The sequence below is a fragment of the Amblyomma maculatum genome, chromosome 8 (genome assembly GCF_055883805.1).
Source record: "Amblyomma maculatum isolate TAMU_Amacu chromosome 8, ASM5588380v1, whole genome shotgun sequence".
NCBI lineage: Eukaryota > Metazoa > Arthropoda > Arachnida > Ixodida > Ixodidae > Amblyomma > Amblyomma maculatum.
The window spans coordinates 6,232,405-6,260,302 of record NC_139351.1 but is presented as its reverse complement, the minus strand read 5'-3'; the positions used below and the strand labels follow the sequence as shown (position 1 = coordinate 6,260,302).

At 45.8% G+C, this 27,898-nt stretch overlaps 1 protein-coding gene across 1 annotated transcript in view; it reads left to right on the top strand.

Moving 5' to 3' along the window:
• The first annotated feature begins 4,667 nt into the window (after window positions 1-4,667).
• LOC146180483 (sphingomyelin phosphodiesterase-like) overlaps window positions 4,668-27,898 on the top strand; it is a 49,826-nt gene continuing 26,595 nt past the window's right edge. Inside the window, exons 1-5 of the mRNA XM_084577794.1 lie at window positions 4,668-4,814; window positions 14,250-14,444; window positions 15,012-15,167; window positions 15,862-16,092; window positions 24,390-24,559. Of these exons, the coding sequence (XP_084433920.1) occupies window positions 4,674-4,814; window positions 14,250-14,444; window positions 15,012-15,167; window positions 15,862-16,092; window positions 24,390-24,559 (893 nt within the window). The 5' untranslated portion in view covers window positions 4,668-4,673. The remainder of the gene's footprint in view (window positions 4,815-14,249; window positions 14,445-15,011; window positions 15,168-15,861; window positions 16,093-24,389; window positions 24,560-27,898) is intronic.

Below are 27,898 nucleotides of genomic sequence, written 5' to 3'. Positions count from 1 at the left end.
CATATCTCGTACATCTACATTTCCCAAATTTGAATAAAATTTATAGAACTAAGCAAACATTTGACAGCCAGAACAATGTTTTCGCAAAGGCCACTCGCTCAGCGTCCAGGCTGCCTTTTCTTTCGCCGTTCAATCTTGGCTGCGCCGAAGATTAGCAAGATCTGCACTGGGCTTGCGGAGTAAACAGATTTGAACAGGCGACATTTGTCTTTTCCGCAATCAGCCTCGTCGGTAGCACGTGATCATGACTAACGCAAGTGGCGTGTCCTGTCGCAGCAGCCGATAGCGGGCAGCTGACGAGATGGTGGGTGTGTGGAGCCGGGGCCTATCGGCTATCCCCCTGAGGGCACGTGACGAAGGCGCGGTCCCGAGATAAGGCAATCAGGAATACAAGGCTGGACATGATGACTGCTATAAGATTCGAAAGCACGACGCTGAGCCGAAACGTCTCTCTGCCGAGGAAGCCAGCGGGTGTTGCTGTTCAGAGCAGTGGACCTCTAAGAAAAAGGTGAGCCTCAACGCAATGAACATCATTTCACTTGGAAACGTGCACTCAGTACTGGCTGCAAAGTGCTATATAAAGATTTTTTATTATTGGTTCAGTGCATTGTACAGCTAGGGGTACTGCATTCTGAACAATAGTTGTAAGAAAAATATTTAAACATGTCTCATGCTTTCAAAGCTTATTAGGTTCTCTTGCTTTGGCGTGCCGAATTGTCTCGTAACTGACAGCTAACAAAATTGCATCCAACGTTTTCAGTTTCACAGGCAGATCTCTGTGACAACAACATTTTCGTGAGATTACAACATAGCTTACACCACTTTAGATTGCCATATTCTTTTATATTGACCTACCGTAAAAAATATGAAATCGTGTTTTGTACCTTGTAAAATTTCACACATATAACGTCTCAACCCTTAGAAGAGTTTATGCGAGCCGCAACCACACACAAAGCCCGAATAGCTTTCGTTTGAATAAGAACATCATCCGGCTGAGCTAATTACTTTCGCTACAAAATACAATCAATTTAACAACGAAAACAGAAGTGCGGCCTGTTTACCAAAACCGTGACTACTTGAGCAAATACATTCTTGGCAGGACCACAACGTGCATTGGCTGAACATTGAAACTGCCGGCATATCTATCTGTTTTGCTTAGATAAACAGCTCCTTTGTTTCTAGACAAATGTGTCCCGGAGAAATTCGAGGTATAGGCAGTACCACTGATTTCCGTATTGGTGTCATAAGCAGTTTGTTAACGAGCAATGACTGCTTACGCATAGTTGATAAATACAGGCGCAGGTCCCAAAGCCAAAAACTGAAGAAGGGAGCTCCTTTTATAAGCATGCAAAAAATGATGGCATACAAATAACAGCGGATGCAAGTGAACCTATTAAGCAATGTAAATATAAAACTCGCTGAAATACAAGACAGCGTGAATATAATCGCAACATTACCGAAAATAATATTACATATATCAAAAAAGCTTTTTAAAGTTGTATCATAAAACGTAGACTCTCGTGCCGCGAGTTTGCCTGTGAGGCATAGTGTCCACTAAGTCCTGTTCAACATTTCAGGGATAAATTGAATTAATATTGTAGGACAGGAGTATTTACAAAGCGTCCTATGAAAACATTGTTCAGTACGTCTCTTGAAACGTGAAATCTACCATTTTTATTTCGTCAATTATCCCAATCTTCCTTTAATAGGTATGTAAAGGCCCATGAAAGAATCGTTATCAATATCGCATGCTCTTTTCCGTTATTCTTACTCTTGTCGTATGCTGACTAAAGCTTCATACTGCAAGAAAACTCCATCTGCCGTAGAAAAAGTGATAAGCTTACATCGATGAAACACTAAGAGACATGCTTCGCTTCCGCGCAGACTGCCGCATATGTCCTAAAGTAAGTGCAGTCGCTATCTAAGAGCTAAATTCCCGCAGCTCCTATGACGACAGAAAGCAAGAAAATTCCCATAAAGAAAGCTGTTCGGCAAGGAGACAAGATCTCCTGAGTATTATACACAGCTTGCTTAGAGGAAGTATCCAGACTTGAAATGGGAGCAGTTAGGGATAAGGGTAGATGGAGAATATCTCAGTAATTTGCGATTTGATGATGACATTGCCTTGCTAAGTAACTCGGGGGATCAACTGTAAATAATGATTGATGACCTAGACAGGGAAACTAGAAAGGTAGGCTTAGAAATCAATATGCACAAGACTGAGGTAATGTTCAACAGCCTCGGGAAGGAACAGCAGTTTACGTTAGGTAGTGAAGCACTGGAAGTAGTAGGCGAATATGTTTACATGGGACAGGTAGTCACTGCAGATTCGGACCATGAAAAAGAAATAACAAGAAGAATAAGATTGGGATGGAGCGCATTTGGTAAACACTCGCAGATTATGACCACAGCTTACCGGTATCGCTCAAGAGGAAAGTATGCAATATTTGGCTCTTACCTTTACTCACCTGTGGGGCTGAAACGTGGAGGCTAACCAAGAGGGCTCTACTTAAGTTTAGGACAACTCAGACGGCTATGGAACAAAAAATGGTAGGGGTAACATTAAGAGATAAGAAGCGTGCAGAGTGGGTCAGAGAAATAACTCACGTTACTGACATTCTAGTGGAAATTAAGAAGAAGAAATGGGAATAGGCAGGACATGTAGTCCGAAGAGAGGATAACCGATAATCGCTGAGGGTAACAAACTGGAATCCAAGGGAAGGAAAGCGTAGCAGGGGGCGGCAGAAAGTTAGGTGGGCCGACGAGGTTAAGAAGTTCGCAGGGGTCAAGTGGATGCAGTTAGCCCAGAACCGGGGTAATTGGAGAAATATGAAAGAGGCCTTCGCCCTGTAGAGGGTATAGTCTGGCTGATGATGATGATGATATGACGATTTTCCTTGCACAGTCTCCAGTTTCCTTTCATTTGAAATGGAGTAGGTCATGCTCAAGAAACTTTCCGCGCTCACTGGCAGCTGAAAACGAGTCACAAAAGTATGCGCGTTTGGATGTTGAACGGAAAGGCTCGGCACATTTTACCATCCGAGTGTGGCGAAGCACCATTGATCCCTGCTCTGCATTTGGATTCAACACAGCCTCAGAGTTCTTCGCTGCGATTTGTAACGTTGATGGCTAATTAAATTTAAACCATATAAAAAAATATCTTGGAGAAAACAGCAAAAGTAACTGAGAATTGTTGAAATTTATCTCATTCTGAAGTATCACAAGCGGCTGTTTAAACCATTCATTAAGTATATAAACAGAGGATGTAGCAACAAACAAATGAGTAGTATCAATGCTTAGGAAGGAATTCAATTGTTTTAGTTGTTCATTAACCATATATAAAGGCTCAGGCGGCGTTTACTGGTTTCTTTTACGTTTTAGTAGTGAAACACTTTATGTATTGAGTAACTATCCTCCGGAGCTATTTCGGTGTATACACGTACTTTTTTAGAACGATTTCTTTTGTATATTATCAGCAGCCATGAATAAGATGTAAGAATTGTTGGGCAGAGCTGGATACTGCTCTTCTGTCCAGGCTTTCAAAACACACGTGGGTCGGAGAGAACAGCAATCAAAACATGGCGCTTTAATGTGCACGTGAATGATACAGAAAGAGCTCTGGAAAACCGCGTATTGTTCTGTGGACTACCATAGCAGATGCGTTGGCGTCAATGCAAAAAGCAAAAATGAGGACTTCGCACTACTTTTATTTCCCTTCCCACGTGCCGCAAAAAAGCGATGTGGTGGCCTAAAAAACCTCACGCTGGCGATAGGCGCTGCTTGCGCTTTGATTCGTCTCACATTGCCGGTGAAGAAACGAATGTGAATTCTCAGCGAGGTGCTGACGAAGGATACCTACATCTACAGTAGGTGGAACATCGCACCACCCCGACAATGCTGTCGTGCTCGTTCCATGTAAGACCCTTTGAGACGCGAAAGTCGCAGTTGTCGCTAGATAAAAAGTGTGCCGACGTTTTGAGTGCCTCAAATTTCAAAGGATATCAATATTAACTTAGTGCAACCGTACTCTGAGAGCTTAGGTGAATTCCTTAGCGCTTTTTAGTGCAGAACAAAAACTTTCAAGACGCCATGGACTGTAACTCTTTGAAGCTCGCCGACATATTTTCTAATTTATACCGGATGAGAACCGAACATAGCACCTAAATCATGCCCAGTTGATTCAGCCGTACGACGAATGTACCCAAGAGTACTCTCGTGTACCAAAGTATCCGTGTATTTGTATCCTTTCTTCATTGCAGTAATAAATAAAGAAGTAATACTCAAGAAATCGACAAAAACAAGAGTTGTCTTTTATTTTATACATATACATCGCTAAGCTTATAAAGCAAAACATCGTTTTTTTCTCCCTTCCTATAGGATAGCGTTCTATTTCTTATTTTTAGCCCCAGGGTAATATCTGTAATTAATGGTACATTTGCAGCGAATACAACACCATATAATCGACGTTTACTGCCCGAAGAACTAAGCAATGTTCATTAAGTTTTGATTTTCAATTAATACTGCTTTTTCATCGACATAACAGTGATGAGAGCCCATCAGCGTATTGTGCGACCCGCAGTCTTGCCCCGATTCATGGATTGCGCGATGCCTGTACTTCACTTTGAACTATGTCAATGGGACATTTTCATTCGCAGCAAACCGCAAGAACTAGGATGCGGCACGCGCTGATAATGACGTTGATGGTAGGCCTGGCATCCTGCAACCCGACCTGGCATCGGCCGCGGAGCGTTTCCGAAGATTACTGGAAGGAGCGCTTCCACAAAGCAGCCATCAAGCTGCGCAAGATGGCCAAGGTAAACTTCAAAGAGATCACACTTTATCTGTCCTAATTTTTGCTATTGTAATCCAGTGCAAAATGGATGCCAAGAAGCGTCTGATAAGGCGTTGTGCAGGCATTGCTGCATGATTACCTACTCCACTTCGCAGAATTCGTCGTATTTAGCAATAAAAAAATCACGTTTCCGCCTGGTACCGTAATAGATAGTAGGTGAAGCGGGATTGCAAAGTTTAAAGCCATTCTAAACCTCGTGTTTAATATCATGGGACAATACCTTATGTTTCGTTCCTGTGAACGTGTAAACCACATGATAAACATCCACAAGATGAATAGAATGCATAATCACGCTCGAATAACGCACGCTGTTTCTTTCAAATCTTTAAAAATGACGGCCTCTTGGCGTACCGTGTCTAAGAGTAGAGACGTCTTCAGCTGGTTAACGCTTAAGTTCTAGCACTTGCTATTTGTAGTGTTACAAAACTGTGCAGAGGTTTTGCAGTGCTGCCTCATGTTGAGTTTCCATCAAGTGCACAAAATGCAGCTGCAGGGAGCAATGTGGTATCGGTCACAAAGGAGCCTTTGGGTGTCCCATAAAATCTACGCTGTAACTACACCCGAAACTAAGGCATTGAGCAGCGCAAGCAAAGCACCAAATTGCGTGTGTTGTCAGTGAAAGCAGCTACTTCGCGGTAGGAATAATGATCTAAAAAAAAGGGCCGACGTCACGATACCCTCATTGTGGGCGCTCTACTAGGCGAAGCAGGGGAAACGTCTCTAAGATTTTCAGAAATCGGTGGAGCGAAGAACAAAAGTTGAAAGCTAAAACACAAACAATTAATTCTGGTGTCCCGCGACTGCGGTTCTTCAAAGCAAATTTAAAACATTTCAACTGTGGTTGTTTTCAGAAGTAGCGTCTCGCTTTTTCTACGTTTAATTTGGTTGCAGTAGGAATAAGGAGCTTACCTACTACCCCTTTAGAAGGCCGTTTGGGGATAATGTAATCAATAAATAAGCAGGTGAATTTGACGTGCCTAGGTATGTTTAGTATACCTCGTGCCTCTATGAGATAAACAAACTCAATGTAGGGAGATATACTCTACGTAATATTCTGAAGGAGAAATTTGTTCTACAGTGAAAAATAACCAAACACATTGTAGTGAACCGGAGAAGTAATATCGAGCTCAAATTTTGTGCCCGAAATCAGGTTGATTACCAGCCTCAAGAAAAACGAATTTCTCTGTAGATATCTCAGCCCGATGAGATCGTTTCAGCGTTGTGAAGCATGCTTGACGTGTCGTTTTTGTTTTCAAGGCAAGCCGGCCAACAAAGGTTTTTTCAGCGTCGTCTGAAAGGTTCAAAAGGCACAAAAAATTTGAAAAGTCTGTGAATATTTTGTTTACTTTCTCTGCGTAATTATTGAATAAATTTTATTTTTGGGGCAACCGAAACAAAGGGACTTAGTAAATGCCAGTTTTAAATTATTGCAATCAAAACACTTGACACTGAAGCACTTTAGGACAACCCTGTCTCCTTTACCTAGTGCGAGATCACGTTTTAACCGTATTAACACTAGCATAGTACTTTGCGTCACCTGTCTTTGAGAAGCAATAGAAAGGCAGCTGATACAGGGTTTGAGATGTTTGCACAGGGCAGCCTCCTTTAAAGATGGCATATGGGCCTGTGATCTTGTTGCGTTATCAACCTATAGACGCATCAGGAGCTTCCTTGCTTAGTTGCCAGCCACTTAGCGAAGCCTCAGGTACATGTCCAGGCTTTTAATTATCGTTCGCATGTAACGTCGCAATGGGGGGCCATAAAGATATTGACCTCTTTCAAAGGCCTGGAACTGCACTCAAACAGCACTGAAAAATTATTTTGAAGAAACATAATTTTTGAAAGCTTGAGCAACCTAAACGTTTACGAGATATATCCGTTGTATGGACATTATGTGGCAATATTGTGACATATATACCCTGCATCGCTGGACGTTAAAGAGGATAACGATCAGAAACAGTGACACAGAAGACGACAAAGTGGTAGCAACGTTTAGTGCTAGAAGACGGTTAACGCTGTTGTGATTCTGTGCTTTGTGTGCTGCGTCAACATGGACTAATCTTCGTGCACTAACCGTGCCACGTATCATCGTGGTGGAGGTGACCAAAGATCCCCGTGTGCACACATAAATCCATTTAAGCAGCCGAAAGCTGGATTTGCGCAGTGGCCGCCACCTACCTGGGATCACAACGTCAACAACGGCCACTATGACCACTGAGGCAGCTCCTACCACCGCAATAACATCGGCGCAACCACCCGTCCTCACAAAAATCCGCCACCCTCCGATCTTCAATGGCGAAGACAAGACAGACGTGGATGACTGGCTGGATGAATATGAGCGATGTAGCCGGAACAACCATTGGGACGCGACCATCATGCTGGCCAATCTGATATTCTATTTGGCGGGAACCGCTCGCACATGGTTTCAAAATCACGAGCATGAGCTGGTGACCTGGGAAATTTGCAAGCAAAAGCTTCACGACTTGTTCGGGAAACCCATTGGACGGGCTCTCGCAGCCAAAACTGAACTTTCGTCTCGCGCCCAATCCACCACGGAGTCCTACCTGGCCTACATCCAAGACGTGCTCTCGCTGTGTCGCAAGGCGAACAGCTCCATGCTGGAAAGTGAAAAGGTAGGGCACATCCTCAAGGGCATCGCAGATAAAGCGTTCAACATCCTCTTCTGCATGGATTGCTCTACCGTCGAGTCGGGGCTTCAAGTCTGCCGAAGATTCGAGCAGGCTAAACAACGACGCCTGGTGCATCGCTTTGAGCGCCTTCCGAACACGGCAGCCACATCATCCTGCGATGATCTGGCTCCTCTGCAACAGCCTTCTCAGTCCGCAACAATGACTCGGATCGTCAGGCGAAGACTCGAGGCATTAGATCCTGCACCATTCCCATCTCCAGTGCCTGACACCGTGCCCATGATACAGGCTGTTGTCCGACAGGAACTTGCCAACGTCGGTCTTTCCTCCAACGCCGTACCGCCCTCGTCACCATCGCATCCTGTTCCTGTAGTGGCTGCTGCAACCACTAGCCAAGCTCCCCCACGTCGCTGCATTAATCGCAGTCCTGCAGAGTGGCGCACCTCAGATGACAGGCCAATTTGTTTTATTTGCTGTCGAGCAGGCCACACTTCCCGTTATTGCCGCAGTCGCGCCTTCCCCACACCTCGTTCTTATTACAACGCTGACCATCGGTACTACTACGGACCTCGACGCTTCCCTGCCCAACCTAAACAGCTCTGCCCTGCATATGATGGACCTGGACACTTCCCTGCTCACCCAGATGAACCTCACACCGAAGCCGTCTCAAGTGTCCGTAACCCCAGCCAATCTCCATCTCCACGGTCTCGTCGATCTCGTTCACCGCTGCCTCGTCGCAACTCCTCCCCATCATACGCCGGCGCCCACTCGGGAAACTAGCGAGTGCAGCGCCCGGGAGTGACGCTGCATTACCGACCCGGACTGTCAACTCGGAACTGACCCTCGCACCCAGACGTAACCTCATTGACATTTTTGTGGACGGAGTCTCAGTTTCTGCCCTTATTGAGACTGGCGCCCACATTTCCGTCCTCAGTTCCTCGCTCCGTCAACGCCTCAACAAAGTCCTCACACCCGCTTCCTCATCTACCGTTCGTGTTGCTGATGGCAATGCAGCTACTGTGAATGGTATGTGTACTGCAAGAGTTACCATTGCCGACCGCCATATCCCTGTCCTATTTACAGTCCTCACCAGTTGTCCTCACGACTTTATATTAGGACTCGACTTTTTAACTGCGCATTCCGCGCTCATTGACTGTTCTTCTGGACTGCTTCATCTGGACCTGCGACTCTGTCCTGACCAACAGGCCTCTGATACTTCAACGCTCCGTCTCCGCTTCTCTACATTTACTCGTCTGCCACCAGAAGCTGCAGTGTATGTGCTCATGACGCCTTTCCCCTCCGTTCCTGATGGCGACTACGTTGTTTGCCCCATAACCGACGTGACACTGCAGCGTAGAATCGCTCTCCCTCATAACATCGTGCACGTAGAAAATAACAACGCTTATATTCCAGTCCTGAACTTCGGCCTTTTTGTGCACGTTCTTCCTGAGGGAATTACTCTCGCCGAACTGACCCCACTGTCTGACGTCACAGTTGGCGCTCTTTTGCCTGACCCTACTGCTAAAGTGTCGACACCACCTACACCGTCCCCATCTCCGGAGGCTCGCATATCAGGAATGGTTGCACATAATTTGCGCCCTGACCGTGCTACAGCACTTACGAGTCTTCTGAATTCGTACAGCGATATTTTCGATTTTGGTGACCGCCCCTCAGAACAAACGTCCCTCGTTACACATCGTATCGACACCGGAGACGCCCGCCCAATTCACAGAAGACCTTATCGAGTCGCTATTTCAGATCGACGCGTCATACAAGATGAAGTGGACAAAATGTTAGCAAAAAACATTATTGAGCCTTCGAGCAGTCCCTGGGCGTCGCTGTCGTGCTTGTTAAAAAGGACAATACCTGGAGGTTCTGCGTTGATTACCGACACCTCAACAAAATTACAAAGAAAGACGTTTACCAGCTCCCCAGGATAGATGATGCCCTCGACTGCTTGCACGGTGCCAGCTATTTCTCTTCCATTGATCTTCGTTCCGGTTATTGGCAGATCGCAGTCGACGACCGGGACCGGGAGAAGACCGCCTTCGTAACTCCCGATGGCCTGTATCAATTCAAGGTGATGCCTTTCGGCTTGTGTAATGCGCCCGCAACATTCGAGCGCATGATGGACTCTCTCCTGCGCGGCTTGAAATGGACGACGTGCTTGTGCTATCTCGATGACGTCATTGTATTTTCTTCTACATTCGAGAGCCATTTTCATCGCCTTGATGCCATTCTTGGCGTCTTCCGAAGAGCTGGCCTTCAGCTGAACTCGAAGAAATGTAGCTTCGGCCGACGTGAACTCAAGGTGCTCGGTCACGTGGTCGACGCCCGTGGCGTTCAACCCGATCCAGACAAATTACATGCTGTAAGGTAATTTCCTACACCCTGTTGTACCAGTGACGTGCGTAGCTTTCTTGGGCTTTGCCCCTATTTTCGGCGGTTTGTACCTAACTTTGCGGAGACGGCTCGTCCACTTGCCAATATTTTGAAGAACGACGCTGCATTTTGCTGGGACCACGAACAATCCGAAGCCTTTTCTGCGCTCATTGCAGCCCAACCCAACCCGCCCGTCCTGGCACACTTCAGTCTTTCGGGACCAACGGAGGTACGCACCGACGCCAGTGGTCACGGTATTGGTGCCATACTCGCCCAGCAGCAGATGGGTCGCACTCGCGTCATTGCTTATGCCAGTCGCCTCCTTTCTGCGGCTGAACGGAATTACTCGATCACAGAACGTGAGTGCTTAGCCTTCGTGTGGGCCATTACAAAGTTTCGCCCTTACTTGTTTGGCCGCCCGTTCTCCGTCATCACCGACCACCATGCCTTATGCTGGCTTTCTACGCTGAAGGACCCTACTGGTCGCCTGGGTCGTTGGGCCCTCCGCCTTCAGGAATACACTTTTTCCGTCGTCCACAAGTCTGGCAGGCTGCACGCTGACGCCGATTGCCTGTCCCGCAACCCGGTAGATCCCCCACCTGCGAGCGAGTGCGACGATGACACATATGTGTTGGCCATCTCTGACCTTTCAAACATTCGCCATGAACAGCGCCTAGATCCCAAGCTTTGCAGCATAATCAATCGCCTCAGCACCGACCACCTTGATGCTACCCTTGCTCTGTTTATGCTCAACAACGGCACTTTATACCGACGGAATATGCGACCAGATGGCGCTGAGCTTCTGCTCGTAGTCCCCGAACACCCGCGTACCACCGTTCTTCAACAGCTGCACGACGCACCCACAGCGGGTCATCTTGGCGTATCGCGTACGTACGATAGCGTCCGCCGCCGCTTCTTTTGGCCAGGCCTCTATCGCTCTGTTCGACGTTACGTTGCTTCTTGTAACCGGTGTCAGCGACGGAAGAAGCCCTCGGCTATGCCTGCTGGATCCCTGCAGCCGATCGACATCGCGATAGACCCGTTTTCCCGAGTTGGCCTTGACCTCCTCGGGCCTTTTCCACTTTCTGCGTCGGGGAATAAATGGATTGCCGTGGCCACGGATTATGCTATGCGCTACGCTGTAACCCGAGCGATACCCACCAGCTGTGCAACTGATGTGGCTGCGTTTCTTCTCCACGACGTCATCCTGCTCCATGGTACTCCACGCCAGCTGCTCACTGACCGTGGCCGTTGCTTTCTTGCTCGAGTAGTCGACGAAATTGTTCGGTACTGCTCCATTAAGCACTATTTTACCACCGCTTACCATCCACGAACGAACGGCCTCACCGAACGCCTCAACCGCACGCTCACGGACATGCTGTCTATGTATGTCTCGGATGATCACCGTGACTGGGATATTAATTGGCCGTTTGTAACGTTCGCGTACAATTCCTCTCGTCACGACACAATGGGCTACTCACCGTTTTATCTTCTATACGGCCGCGACCCTCTCCTTCCTTTTGACAGCGTATTGCCTCCCACCGCTAACGCCAGTTGCTATATTCGTGACGCCATCTCCCGAGCTGACGCAGCTCGTGTTATTGCTCGCCTACGACTGGCCTCCTCCCAAAATTTTCAAAAACGGCGCCATGATTTTCGCCACCGGGATGTCCACTACTCTCCCGGCTCTATCGTCTTGCTCTGGACTCCCGCTCGTAAAGTTGGGCTGTGTGAGAAGCTCTTGCCACGCTACGCAGGACCCTACCGTGTTTTATGGCCAGTCACCCCTGTGACATACGAGGTCGCCCCTGTACATCCGCCGCGACAGTCCTCTATGCCACGCACCGAGATTGTTCATGTCGCCAGAATGAAGCTGTACTACCCTTGCAGTAGTTCGTCCTAGTGCGCACCGGGACTGTGCTTTTCGTGGGGGGGGGGGGGGGGGGGGGTAATGTGACATATATACCCTGCATCGCTGGACGATAAAGAAGATAACGATCAGAAACAGTGACACAGAAGACGACAAAGTGGTAGAAACGTTTAGCACTAGAAGAAGGTTAACGCTGTTGTGATTCTGTGCTTTGTGTGCTGCGTCCACCTGGACTAACCTTCGTGCACTAACCTTGCCACGTATCAATATGATTAAGTCGAATTTAAAATTACCCCCCTAAATAGTGCTAATAGCTTAGGAGGTAGCACTACTTAATAGCGCGAAGTTGTAGAGGTATATTGTAGCGCAGCCTATAATACTGATTGATAGTTGTGTTAGTAGTTGTGATTCTAGCCACTTTTTTGATGTATCATTTGTCCACTATTGTGTAGGGTACGCCGTCTGATCTGTAAACCTATTTCACAAAACTGATGGCGGAAAGTCAGAAGAAGCGCGCCTGGTTTGCAAGCCCAATTCTTTTTGTGCCCACAATAGCACTTTTTTTCTTTCTGAAAAAGCCGTTCACACATTGGTTGAATGACGCCATGAATGGTCATTCGAAACCATGTTGATCTATTGGGAAATTTATTTCTTTCTCGCAGCTTTTGGGCCGATGTGTGTTTGCAAAATCTCGTGGTAAGCAATTTCTGTGATGTATTTAGAGATTGAACGTATATTTATTTAGAAGCGGTTGAACAAAAGTGTGCTGGCATTTGGGTTCACTGTCTTTTGAGTCCCTAGCGGAATTGCCAACTTCTACCGCAAAGAAGAGTGCTCGTTTTTCGGAAACGTTTATGGGCCTTAAAAACACTATTTACGACAACTAAATGTCGCTGTAATTTAATGTGTGCCTACTCAGTACGGCACGAGGCGGCCGCATAAGGCCCCTAAACTTTTGCGAAAAACCAGCACTCTTCGGTGCGGTAGATATAGACCGTCTGGTTAGCGACCCAAAGACAGTGAGCCGAAAATACAGTGCACTTTTTTTCAGCCGCTTCTGAATAAATATATGTTCACTCTCTAAAGACACAACTAAATTGCTCACCATAACATTTTGCTAGTACACGTTGGCCCAAAAGCTTCTAGAAATAAATTTACCGATAGATCAGTATGCTGTTCAATTAACTACTCATAACCTCATTCAAACAATATGTGAACTGCCTTCTCAGAAAGAAAAAATGGTATTGCAGGCAGAAAAAAAAATTGAACTTGCATAGCAGGTGCGCTTGTTCTGCCTAACTGTCCACCATAAGTTTTGTGTAGTAGTTTTACAGACCGTAGATGGCGTACGCTTACAAAATAGCAGACACATGTTAAATCGCAAAACTAGCTATAATAAAAACCAGTAACACTACTACTAATCAGCACTATAAGCTGCGCTACAATATGCCTCTACTTAAAGAAAATATTACTAGCGCTAACAAATAGGCAATCACAAATAGGCACACACAACCGGCGCTTACTCTAACTTGGTTTTCGAAACAACACCACATATAAACGTCTTCAACAAAAAAATGCTCCCATACCGTCGGCAGCATATGCATGGTAGTTTAGGCATTCCCTATATAGGGAAACTTCAAAACACGACTTTTACTACTAAATAGTAGTATGTATGTAGTAAAGATTGTATGTGGTGTTGTTTCGAAAAGAAGTTGAAGTGAGCGCCTTGCCTGTGTGCCTATTGGTTAGTGCCTATTTGTTAGCGCTGTTAATCTTTCCTTTTATGAGCGACGCACCAACTAGCCCAGTAATTAGTTTTCCCTTTACTACTTCACTTAAGGTAAATAACACTACATATTGCACTACTAGCATTAACTAGGGCTGCTAATCTTTAGTTTTAGTAATTATTATTGGCGCATAATGATATCTCATCAACATATAGGTTGCTTAAGCTGTCACTATGTCACTAATTGTTTTTCTTCAGAAGCATTTCACAATGCAATCTCACTGCAGTTAAGAGTGTGTGGACGATGTCAAAATTCTATATTGTCCGCTGCCAGAGAAATTGCCGACTCGGCCATACCACGTGAACTCGAGACATCACACGCGAGCTGCAATTCAAAACCTGGAATGTACGTGAGGCCCCGCTGAGTGCCTGGCAACTCAGCAAGGAAGCCCCTGATCAATCGAGAGGTTAATGAAGCTACAAGTTCACATGCCCTCATCGAGTGCTAGTTGTAGACATCACTTACCACGTCATTCTTTCAACAAAATACAACATTTCATCACGCGTGCCACCGGAATTTTGTGGCAATTATGGACTCTATGCTATCTCAATGAAATCAACACGAAGCCTGTCGCTACACTTTGCTAATTTCACAGAGCTACTTCGTTACATTGAATCACACGTACGAAAATACGTACCATAATGTGTTGTGCGTATACTTTGTCAAACCACGCGATACTTCTACGCATCATACCATGCTCTACAATGCAGGAGCTGACTGCACTATCATCGTCCAGACAAATGCCGAGCTGCGGCATCTGCAGCTGGGCGGCGGGCAAAGTGCTAAAGGATATTCGGAGCGGTATGTCCGAAGATTTAATCGCCGATAACCTCAGCCATGAATGCAAGCTTGTCGGGATAGCCGGCACTGACCGTGTCTGCGACGGCCTCGTGAAGAATTTCAGGGTACGTCTCGAGCTCACTCATATTAATGCGCTGTCTCGTAGCTATATTATTTGAATTTAGAAAGCCTGGCTCCTCTTTGTTCCTTTTATTTTAACCGTTCTCCTTCCTTTGCTCACGGCGCAGTGCATCAAAATCTTCTGCACAAGAATGTGCTCCATACATGTCTCGTAGCTGTTCACCTACAGTACTGTCATACGAATAAGTGTTTAAGCTGCGTCGTGGGTGGGGTAATCTTTGGTATCCAGTTATAAGTGAAATCATTTCGACTAGAATTTACTACTTACGGCTGTTTGATAGGGCTTTCCCGCCAAGCCACTGATACCGATATGCATTAAATATGCGTGTTTGAGTAGTCGACCTTTGGCAGCTAGTTATTGCAATAAGCTCAGTAGTACAGCGATTTTATTATCTGAGACCGTGGCTTTACCACTGATGTGTAATGGTGTACTTAGTTGTTAAGTCACTGTGTTAGAAGAGATTTGAACAAGAGGCTGATATGTTTTGTGTCCGACGCCTTAAACATGCGCTCTCAACAGGAACAGCAAGAGTACTCATAACTGTGTGCAGGACGAGTTCTTCTATGTGATGAAGCGAACTACTCTAAGCGCCAGCCAGATCTGCAGCTCAGTGCTTGGAGAGGAGTGCGGAGATAAAGAGGCGTTCAATTGGACCATCACTCTGCCGCCACGCCGGAAGTCACAACAAAAGCCTAGAAAGCCCAAGGTATGCCGCCGACCACTATAATCAGCTGTCGTTCTGCGTACCCTGCGAGAGTAATTTCATCTCTCTTCGGTATCCCTTTTCCTCTAACCAGTAGCAGCCATAGCCGTTCTTCCTCGGATACAGCGGCGCTCGTGCCACAAGACTCTGCCTTGTTTAATATTTTCTGCTTCAGACAGAAACCTTCTGCTATATGCGGGCTCGAGCTTAACAAATGTATATAAAATTTACTGCGCTAAATATATTTCTGAGTTGCCAATCAGGAGATCAGGTAATTCGCAACTACCCTACTAAATCATGAAACCTTCCGACATTTTTCTCTCCTGTTAAAGCTTGGCAATCTGTGCGATAACACATACCTTAAATATCAGCTGGCTGCCACTCAGCTGAGGCTATGCGATTACCAGACTCAAAGCACGTTGGAGACATTTTAAAGCCCAACACCTGAAAAAATAATGTTACGACGAATGCATGCATCGCTTATCTGTATACATCCAGCACAAAAGAATTCGTTTCCTTTAACAGTGTCGATTGCCCTATGTGCAACGTCCCTGAAAGGAAAGGAGACACACGCACCATCGACAGTAACAGACTATGTCACATACATCTATTTTCTTTTTCAAAATATTAAGAACTGCATTCAACTAGCGACAATCCTCCGAAGTAATTCCTTCATGGCTTCTCAACAATAATGCAGCAAAGCGCTCTGGTCTTGCGCTTCCTGCACATCAGCGACACCCACGTGGACTTTCGGTACTCGGAGGGTAGCCGCGCTGACTGCCCTGAGCCACTCTGCTGCCGCGAGGAGCACGGCAAGGCCAACTGGATTGCCAACGTTCCCGCAGGCCGCTGGGGCTCCCTGGGCAAATGTGATCTTCCATCAAAAACTTTCGAGAACATGCTGCAGAATGTCCACAAACATCACAAGGCGAGTATGGAATTATCAGTTCAGGGGACAATGGTCTCCAGAAGTACGGAGACTGCACGAATGGGGCAAATGAGCGTTTGCTTTAAAATAAGAGTGGTGTATAACCACAAGAAACACAACTAAGTGTATCACTAACAGAGTACCAATATTGGGCCGATGACCCGACCGCCAGGGATGGGCATTCATACTATAACGGAATTACACCGCTTGGACAGCATCACGACGCTTACACCCGGCGTTTGCCGGCTACCTAATAAAGTTATACATACATACACCGTTTTTTTTCATTGCCACATTTTGTGAGCCACTAATGTTAATCCCACAGGTCATTATCGGCTTATCATGGGATCATAAAGTTGTCTACTAGTGTACTCGGGCATATTAGTCTTATTTCTGGAATTCTATTGCAAGCTCTTTCTCTGTACGTATTTGCTGATAATAAAAATGTCTCACAGCTGAACAATATTAGGCGCGCACTTTAAAGTTTACATGGGCTATTATGACTGGTACCAGTTTAATGCATATCCCCGCATTTTACTAGGGCAGCTATCCGCAAAATCAGTACGCATCTCTCTCGCCTGATTTCAGACGAAAATTTATCGGTCAACTTTGTCGTCGAGAGCGCATGAAAGCATCGAAATAATATATTGTTCCAGAGCGCAGTATCGAGACGTCGACGACGTGCTGGTGAGGTGCAGTGACAAAGACGACGCTCAGGCTGAGCTGGATTCGTTCTTTGGTGTGCGGTGTATGGTGGTGCGTCTAACAGTGAACTAGCGTTTACCGCTTTGTACATTTCTGGAAGTACGTAAGTCATCAAACCTGGATCTTCGTAGTGGCCGCCAGATTGGTACCATCACAATGCAATCCGACGCGACACCTTCTTCAGCGGCACCATCATCTCCCACCATTGTCATGACGCAGTCTCGTGATCCAGCCACCTTTTGTCGACGTCGAAGACTGGCTTGCTACGTACGAGCGGGTCAGCAAGCACAATCATTTGACGCGACCTTCATGCTCGCCAACGTAATCTTCTATCTGGCAGGTACGGCGCGCATCTGGTTTGAGACGCATGAAGACGACATCACATCGTGGGGTATGTGAAAGGAGAAGCTTCGAGACCTATTTGGCAAGCCGATCGGACGCAAGCTCGGCGCACAAAAAGACCTCGCATCCTGTGCCCAACGTTCCACGGAATCATACTTCTCTTATATTCAAGACATTCTAGCCCTATGCCGAAAACCTAACTGCGCCATGTCCGAATTAGACAAGGTGGGCCACATATTAAAGGGAATTGCAGACGATGTTTAGAATCTGCTGCTTTGCAAAGACTGTCCGACGGTCGACTCAGTCATCAAAGTTTGCCGGCAGTTTGAGCAAGCAAAACACCGCCGCATTACTCACCGCTTCGACCGCTTGCCAAACACAGCTGCTACGTCCTCGTGCGAAGATAGTCCAACATTGCAGCAGCCATATAATCTATCCAACTTGACCAGGATTGTTCGCCGAGAGATAGACGAAATGACACTCGTTGGGTTATCTCCTCAGCCAGCATATCCTACTATAGCCTTAATCCAATATGTCGTTTGCCAGAAGTTCGCAAATGTGGGCCTAAGCACGAATCTGGGCTTCAACTGTGGCCAGCCTTCCCCACAGCCCTTGCTCCAACCTAATGTTCCAGTCGTAGCAGCTGCGGCTCCTACTACGCCCTTTCCGACGCGATACCGCTACTGCTACCGCAGCCCAGACGAATGGCGAACCTCGGATGACCAACACATATGCTTCAACTGCTCACGTGTCGGCCACATTTCTCGCCATTGCCGCAGCCGTTGGGTTCCGCCGCCTCGACCTCGCTACTATCCTGATCGCAGCGCCGACTATGTTTCACACTCAACCTATGTCCGTGATACGTGCTTTCGTGAATTTAAAGGTCCACAGAAACGGTCACCAAGAAGGGTAAACAACGCCATAATACTAATAGATATTGAACCATTCATCATTCTCCCGAAAAAAAAAAAAGCCGATCTAGCTTATGAAACACCAGAGATATCGGAGATTAAAAATGACAATTCCACTTTTCGCTCTCCACTCGTACGCGAAGGAAGTCATAAACAAATAAAGAATACAAGCAAGTTCAAAGCTCCGCCCAGAAATACGTCACTTCGACGAACTTCCGGTTGCCGCGCGCCTGCTCGCTCGCTGGCGTACTCGGGTCAACCCGTCCTTGCTCGCACACGCATGAGGAAATTGCCAATTCGCGCAGCCTAACCGCGGTTACCCAAAACCATGGTTAGCCCATGTTACACGGCGGACCGAACCACGATTACACCACTAACCGCGGTTATCGCAAACCGAGCTTGGCAACCTCGGTTTGCGTCGTTAGCCGAGGCTATGGCGGCGTCTGCTGACGGAGGCTACTCGTCGGCGCCCGAGTGCGCGAAACGGACGAGCGGGTCTGCTTCACAAAGTTATTCATTTGCCTACTATATCACGTTTAAAGATAGAATATGCGGTGTCTACTGTGCCGCCCGACGTCTTCGATTACGGCCGACAGCGCAGCAACTGCGTACTTGTCCTGCCTGCAGTATCGTTTGAATGGCTTGTTTCTAAGTAGAACGCCAAAACGTGCACAGCCTTAGCTGTAATGAAAGTACACGAGTTTGCAACGCTTGCATCACGGGATGCCGCGAGCAGGTTGAAGTAAGCTACACTTTACCGCGGAAGTGGGGCGCGCGAGCGCGGCGAACGACGGCGCCGTGCGTGACCGTCCCTCGTCGTCGCTATGCCTAAATTGTTTCACTTCGAAGCCGCTTCGGTCGGCTCTTTGGAACTGATCAACGCTGTCGTAAATCGTCTACTCATAAAACTGCCTTATTGTGAATCCGATCCTGCCGTAGTAAAAGACTCATAGGATTAGCTCTAGCGACGCATTAATTGCAGAGCTAGTACGAGCAGACCGGATCGGCCGAAATGCACCAGAGGCAGCTGGCTTGAGCAGGCACTTGCCTATATAACGGCTATCGCTCTTACCAGCAATTCGCTGCTGATCAGCGATCCTCACAAGGGCTTCCTACTTGATATTCGGCTCAGTACTCCAGACGTCAAACTTTTTAGCATGCTTTATTTCCGACATCGGCGCTAAAAAACGCACGTGGCCAACAAACCACACTGACTTTCTTCGCTGTACGACGCTTACGCCCACTTTCATGCGGAGCTCTCTATTGGCCTCGAGTTCGAGCAGAGTCGCCACCTTGCGGCTCAGCGGCGAAACCTACTCAGTGTGGATGCGTTTTCGCGTCGCGGGCCAGCCTGCAGTGATTTAAGCGCGTGCATGCGGCTTGTACAGGAGTGTTTTTGTTTGTTTCGCGGTTCCTGTGAGATTTTGCTTACCTATATGCCTCTGGCAAAATAAATATGAACACTCTATAACCCTACGCGTCATTAAAAAATATATATATACTTGTCCGTATCGAGCATGTCATGCTTTGATAAGGACCTCATCCATCGCGGTCTTGTAGTGGTCTTCGGCGCTTGAGATCCTTTGACATGCAATGTCTCAAACGAAGTGGTACTGTCGTTACCGCCGTGTCAAAGCTATACAGTTCGCTGCCGTCAATAAAGGTTAATGCAAACGCTCAGAAATTGCATATTCCCGTTTCTCTTTGGAATACCGCAACTACTAAAACATATGCCACCGCAGACTGCTTCACATAGCAGAATGCAGTTTGAACAGGCCACTCTATGCCTGCTATGCTGTAGAGTTGTGTGAGTACTTTTTTTTTTTGCTTTTAAACCTCTGTCGCGGTGTCCCAATGGTAAGGGCGCTCGACGGCTGATTTCGATAACGGGGAATTCAATCACAACCGTTTCGAAAGGCGCTCCTCTGCTGTGGGATTTGACTGCACAATAAACAATCCTACGTGGTAAATGTGGTGTTAATAATGAAAAAAAACGACACCAAAATCAGCCTCTGCAATCATCAGTCCCAGCCGATGCCGCTTTCATGCGTTAAACCCCGGCCAATATGCATTTCTTTTCTTTTTTTGTTGTTGTTGAAGGCTTCTGTGCATCCGTAAAAGTTTTAGTGACCACATTTTGCTTTAGAGAAATGCTCGAATGTTTGGGAAACATATTCCCTGCACCTAATTGTTACCATAAATATTACATAATACACCTAGATTAATGCACATTACTGGTAGCCTATTATAATCATTTTAATCCCTTTTTATCCAAGTGCTGCCTTCCGAGCAAACTCATCGTTTCTGACAAGGGCAGTAAAACAGCTTCAGGCGGGCTGAAATATCAGTGTTTAGTTGGGGAATAAATACATCTTTATAGTCGCATGATAAGATGACCTCCATTTCTTTTGGAGTAGTTTTATATCCAGCATCTGTTTTGGAAGCAACCCTAATATTTTACTTCGCATAACATTTAGTCACTGCTAAATAATTCCGGACGTGCAAGCTGGGTTTCGCAAGGGCAGAGGAACTAGAGACCAAATTGCCAACCTTCGCTGGATCATGGAAAAAGCAAGAGAGTTCCAGAAACCCATCTACTTCTGCTTTATTGATTATGCGAAAGCATTTGACTGCGTAGATCACAGCAGATTGTGGCAAGCTCTCCAAGAGATGGGAGTTCCAATTCAACTCATCAGTCTCCTCAGGAACTTGTATGAAGGGCAAGAGGCCACAGTCAGAACTGGGCATGGTCTTACTGATTGGTTTCCGATCGAGAAAGGAGTGAGGCAAGGCTGCATACTGTCGCCCTGCCTATTTAACCTATATGCAGAGTGCATCATGAGGAAGGCCGGTCTGGACGAGTCTTCAGCTGGAGTGAAGATTGCTGGAAAACGTATCAACAACCTTATATATGCGGATGATACCACTTTAATGGCAGAAATTGAAGTGGAACTCAAGAGACTTCTGATGCGCGCACAAGAAGAGAGTGAGAAGTTTGGGCTTAAACTGAACATTAAAAAGACAAAGATCATGGTGTCTTGCCCTATCAAGTCCTGGAGCATCAATGGACAAGAAGTGGAAGCTGTGACAGATTTCCTCTTCTTGGGCTCCAAGATTACCTCAGAAGGAGACTGCAGCCATGAAATTAGGAGACGCCTGCTTCTGGGAAAAAGAGCAATGGTTAGCCTTGACCGCCTAGTAAAGAGCAGAGACATTAGTCTGCCAACCAAGATCCGTATAACTCGTGCTATGGTCTTTCCAGTTGTGATGTATGGATGCGAGAGTTGGACTGTGAAAAAGGCTGACCGCCGAAGAATTGACGCATTTGAATTGTGGTGCTGGCGAAGACTCTTGAGAGTTCCTTGGACTGCCAGAATATCAAATCAGTCGATATTGTCGACCATAAAACCTGAATGCTCATTGGAGGGTGAAATTCTAAAGTTAAAGCTCAGCTACTTTGGTCATCTGATGAGAAGAGAGGAGTCGCTGGAGAAAGATTTGATGTTGGGAAAGGTTGAGGGTCGGCGGAAAAGGGGTAGGCAGCGAACGCGGTGGTTAGATGGCATCCTCGGGGCACTGCAGATGAAGTTATGTGATGTTAGGAAGATAGTGAGAGACCGGTAAGCGTGGCGTGACATGGTCCATAGGGTCACGAAGAGTCGGACACGACTGAACGACTGAACTGAACTGAAATAATTAGTGACAAAGAAATTTTCAGCCTGTAAAATTGCTTCCCAGAACATGAGAATGCCCATGCGCAGTTTATAACGATGTCTTCGCAGCAGGTAATTCGTAGCTTGCACTTTAACGTTACTGAAAATTAATCGCTGATTATTGTAAATTCTGTCAAGTGTGTAAAAGTTCTCTCACACGGTGAAATGTATTGGCATTGCAAAACAAAATAATTACACTACTAATTTACTGTTTTATATTAACATTACACACATCAGAAATGCCGTATACTTTCTTCGATTTCAGGAAATCATTTACAGTTAGTAGCGAATGCAGTAGTACACTATCACATTCTTTGACAGTGGCCGCAAAAAGCATCTCGGCAAATTCAATCCACTCAGCGCTGTACACGTGAACAATCAGCTTTCCTGTGCGGCGAGTGTCCTGTATAGTGTCGGCGTGATCTCATTTTTGGGGAATACTTGTGCGTGGTTGTCTGGGTCAGAGTTGATTTGAACTCAGTCTAAAGCAACTCGTCATGCAGTGCGTTGCCAGTGCTGCACTTAACCTGCTTAATCCTCGAGTCAAGATTGATATAATGAACCAGGCTTTCTCGATTCAATCTAGAGTACTGCAGGTATCTGCGTGGGCTTGACACTAAATTCGCCGGTCTTACTCGCATGAGACACGCGCAAACTGTTTAAAAGTCGATAAGAAAAACAAAGCTGTCATTAGGCAGGCCAAAGCATTAGGCGCGTGAGCGCGGTACAGCGCAAGAAACGTGCAAAGTAAATCTAGAAGTCTGGTGGTTGCGTGCTTTGTTTTCCTAAACTCCGCTCTTCTTCTGCTGCATTGGCGGAATCCTTGGATCGGTTTCTGCGATATTGCAGAAATACTGCAGAAGACACGTTTTCATTGTCAACAAACCCGCCGTTAACTCGGACGCAGACCTACGCAGCGTGTGTTTCTGCGAGCGCCGCCGGCTGCCGATCCACACTACCGGAGTGACGGTGGCGCCACCTCTACACCTCTAGGTCGATCTCGCGGCGAATTTCCTCCGAAGTTTCTGAAGTGCTCCGAAGTTTCTGAAGCGCCTTCATTCTCCCGGTATTGAGATCAAGACGGCACTCTTTTCTGTGCTGATAATGACACCTTTGGACACCTTGTTCCTTATTGCTTATTCATCCTACAAATCGTGCTGCCACTCTTCTCGTGTCCTGGGGAGAGAGGGGTAATTCGAAAAGTGCATAATGACAACTTTGACCTTTGACTACACCATTTAGAGTGCAAAAGCGCTATTTCACACTCATTTTAAATATTTAGCTTGCATCTTCCAAGCTTCACCGAAAACAAATATTGGGGCGGGGCGATTTCCAAAGGCGGGTTTTTCAGAGCCCGCTAGCAGCAAGGAAAGTCGCAGCTATCGCGACAGCCGATTACGCCACGGGATAACCTGCAACTTAGCACCATGTTGTGTGCTGTACGCTGGCGTCTTCATAAACCTCTTCTCAAATGAAATTGTATGTGTAACGTTAATAGATAGGAAGCGTTCAGAGTGGGTCAGGGACATACTTCGAGTTACTGATATTCTAGCCATAATTAAGAATAAGAAATGGGTATGGGCAGGGCATGTAGTTCGAAGAAAGGATAATCAATGGTCTCTAAGAGTAACCAGTTGGATTCCGAGCGAAGGTAAGCGTAGCAGTGGCCGGCAGAAGATTAGGTGGGTGAATGAGATTAAGAATATCGCAGGGGTCAAGGATGCAGCTAGCACAGGGCCAGGTTAATCGGAAGAAAATTGGAGAAGCATGCGCCCTCCAGTGAATATAGTCAGGCTGATGATGATGATGTTAAAAGTAATCGCCGTTCAAACTAAGGTTTACCTACTTTGAAGTCCTACTAATTTTCGCACCAATTGGGCGACTGTATCTACATATTTTTTCTAAAAGGACACACAATGCTTTTCAATTAAGGAAACGACGGAATAGGTGAAAAGCATTTAGGTTTAGTCAGTTTGGCCAGAGGCTCAGAACGGTTCGAGAAAAAAACATAATCAAGCTGAAAAGAAATTGGGGTAATTCGATTTTCAAAAGGGAATCCAAACTTGGATCTTCGTATTTTGAGACAAACATGCTAACCATAAGCCAAAGGCTTATCAATAATGGCTTAGGGCGAGACGGACGAGGACAAGGGAGGAAAACAGGACAAGCGTTAACTTACAAATGAAATTGAAAGCGAAAAAAAAAAGACTGTATGAGTTCAAGAAATCCATCTCCATCAAGGTGCTTAGCTATGCACTTCTTTCGATCAAATGGAATAGACAAAGAGCGCAATGCATTTATAAGTTTGGACTTCAACACGTAGGTCATGTTCAGTGAGATAAATCATTGCTATGTGGGTTTAGAAAATTGGATTTATGGAGGCAAGGATTACGAAATTACCTTGTGTTCAGCCGGTCGCAATATGGGCATGAAAAAAAAAAAACTTTTTAAATGCAGCTAGGCATTATTTGTGTTTAGCATTTTAAAATCATAACTTTGAATACACTTAATGTTTTGCTGAATTTTAGGAAGAAATAAAATATGACCTGTGTATTTTTTTGAGCTTACAGTGCACGTTGTACTCACGTGTTGCGTCTTGTTTACTGATGCTTGTGCTGCGATGCAGATAGACTACGTGATATGGACCGGAGACATGGTCCCCCACGACGTGTGGAACACATCTCGTGAAAGTAACTTGGCCATAACAAAGTACACGGCTGATGCGATCGCCAAGTTTCTACCAGGAGTGCCTGTCTTTCCCGCAGTAGGGAACCACGAGGGACACCCAGCGAATTGGTGAGCATGGGCAAGCGCAGGACTCTGTGTGTAATAGACTAACCTATATTTAAAACAGACTCTACTCGCGAACTAAAGACAAGTTGTGCATTCTGCCTTTAGCGGGGCTACTGCGTCCCTTATTCAGGTTCAAGATTATGACGCCCGAATAATAAACTGAACCAGCTCTATGGCGGGTCGCGAAACAGGAGAAAGCATGATCCTGATGGCAATTTGTGTCAAAGCCAGGAAAAGGCGCAATAGCGAGGGCTCCTGTCGGACGCCTTGAACAATACGGTCACTGTCGCAAGTCTTTGTGCACTTTTTCTAATATGCGTATAGTCAAGGCGTAAAGGCGCGGACACAAGTAAACGGAGCACGCTTGATCATTCACCATAATAGGCTGTATACTACTCTACTTGATAGATCTACAGTAACGTATGACCTGCGAACACGAAAAAAACTTGTACCTATTACTCGAACCAACTATAGAAAACAGAAATTAACTTTTCAGGTGCCATCCCTAATCAACAACACACCAAATGTGGAATTTTCATTGGCACCTAGGGTATTTAAAAAGAACGTAAGACAATATTTAAATGAATATCCCCTATTATTGCAATGGTGGTAGTAACTGTATTTTTCTCATATACAATCTTTTTTGTGTAAGTAATTTTTGCTTTTAGTGTAAATATTTATGTTATTGACAGCGTGATCTGTTGATTTGTATATCCAATGAATACTGCATGTATTCATATCTTTTACATATCGTATGTAAGTGTTGCATAATGTTTTTATTGTATTTTATATACACTAGAGGTGTGTGCTGTTGTCTGTTTTGGGAGTCAAGGCCCAGTCAGGCTTGTCGCCTTTTGCCTTGGCTTCCCCTTTCTTGTAAAAGAAAGAAATAAACTTTAACTCCAACTCCAACTCCAAATAAAAACCACACCTTATGCATGGGGATAAGAAAACAATATTTGTCCAATGAACGGGTGCTGCCGTCTACGGCTGGTTCGCACATACCACGACTGCCAGTTTATATTATATAACACGTGAAAAAACTTGGGAACGAAATTGCGCGTTCCGTGTACTTTTATCTGCACAGGTACATACGTCTCAAGTAATTTAGATCCTGGTGTGCACCACAGTAGTTAGAATGAGCGGCAACTAACTAAAAAAAATGTATATCAATCAGACAGGCTGAACATATAGCGTCCTTAGGCACTGCTCCGCAACTTCTCATGAACGGATTGGACTTGTTGAAACACATCAAAAAGAAAATCTCTGGACTTCACTATGTCATGGAAGTCGTTTAAGCAAGCTAAAGTTTGGAAATCAAATATTCACATGTTTGCAGCTTTAATAAAAATGTTTGCTCTAAAATTAATTTCTAAACCGGATCAATATTCCAAGCATTTCTTTTTAGTTTTGCTGGCAAGAATAAAAAGACAAAATGTATCATTTTAGTTTTTGATCTCAAGTAGCTGGGGCGAAACTGGGCGGTGCGGGGCGCCGTGGCGACTTGCTCTATTTATTTTTCCTGCGCACCGACATGCGCTGGGTTAGAAGCGGAGAAGAGGATCGTCATTTCCGATCGCGCATATTCTTGGTGCTAATGAAGCAGTGAGCATGAACATTTTTGCGTTACAGAGAGGACAGATGTGATGCCTATTGCTCGTGCCCGTTTTCTGCTTTAAAAACAGCTTTTCATGTACCCTCTAAATAGAGAAAGTCAGATATTCCAGAGCGGCATATTTTTTCTACAGCAAAATCGTATTTTCTGTCTCATGACGATATGTCGGCGTTTTAGGGCTGACGCACGGGTCACGCTCACACCGGAAGAGCTTGGGTCTGTGTTGAGCATTATGTTGTAGCATTTTCCGCTCAGTTGTTAAAAAACTGCACGGCTCGCTTCAGATATTTGAAATCTCATACTGCGGCTCATCCAGTAACGTTCAGTGTTCACAAGAAAGTATAACTATAACTAACAAAGTAGTAATATAAACTCGTATATGCTCACTGCAATTTGTATACTCGCGATTCTGATTGCCCAAAAGACTTTGCGCGGGGTAATGGCGGAAATGTAATCTTAGTGGGCGGTTACGACACCCCACAGTGTGTAATTGAAGCACAGTAATGATGATGTATAATTTTATTATTTTTGGCTATTATGTTTTTGTAATAGTTGCGTGTTATACTGAACTGATCTATTTCCTTCATATGCAAGAAATACCGATTTAAAAACGAGATAAAGCAATAAAAATTAAATATCTGCGTTATGAGGCGCTCTATTGTCAACATGTCAACGTTATACTTTTGCTTCTATTAGTACTGCAAAGACCATCTGCTATAGCAATATTCATTACCGGATATAATTTATACTGCAAGATGTTTTCTCCGCGACATTTCTCAGAATTTATGATTTTCGAATTCAGCAACAATACCTCTCGCCCGCGCACTGTATGATGGCGATTTTTTCGCTACCATGCAGTCTCCGCAACTGTTTCGTTCACTAATCTCCTTATGGGAGCACGAGACGGCGCAGAAAAGGACACTTACATGACCAGTGCATTCTTGTGGTCTCAGAAGCAAGAATAACATTATGATCCAAGAGAAGGGAGAATGACATTATTATCACAAGCGTGCATTTTCCCTTAATTCTCGTGATGTGACCTGCACTTACGGTCACATCGATGCTGCCCAGTCCACAAAACTCCCAGTACCAAATCACAGTGTCGACCATAGCTAGTTTTTTCTCACGATCAAGCTAACTATAACATAAAAACGCTACACATGCTCATGTTGGCGCCAGAAACAATGAATTCTGCTTTCCGTCACAGTACTGTCTTGTGGACAGCTTCTTTTCTTCCTACAACGGTACGTGTTAATAAAGTAACATCCACCCACCATAAACGCGCTTCATACCATATTGTAGCGTGTGCAACAACAGCCGCTAGGCGGCTGCTCATCGAGAGTCTCGTGCACGGACTCGAAGAAGTGCCCCGTGGCGTTCGAGAAGAAGCTGAAGTTAGCTGCCGTCTCTCGGTGCTCCGACCCTGATCTTCTGCGCCTGCTAGCTCAACCCCCCATTAAAACCCAACCTTCTGGTTACGGGCCTAAACGGCTACGTGACATTGGTGGAGGTGAGGCCTTGAACTACATGTCTCGGGCCTCTCGCAGCCGCTCATCGAGTCCCAACCGGCTTCCGCTCGTATCTACACCCGTTCATCGCTGCAGCCGTCGCCTCCAGGGTCTGGCGCCGGAACTCGCTCCTCTACCTGAACCTACGCCAGCTGACCAGCATTTAGAGACTTCTGAAATGGCCCAGGCAAGTCAGCATCAGTTGCTGCTTCAGCAGCC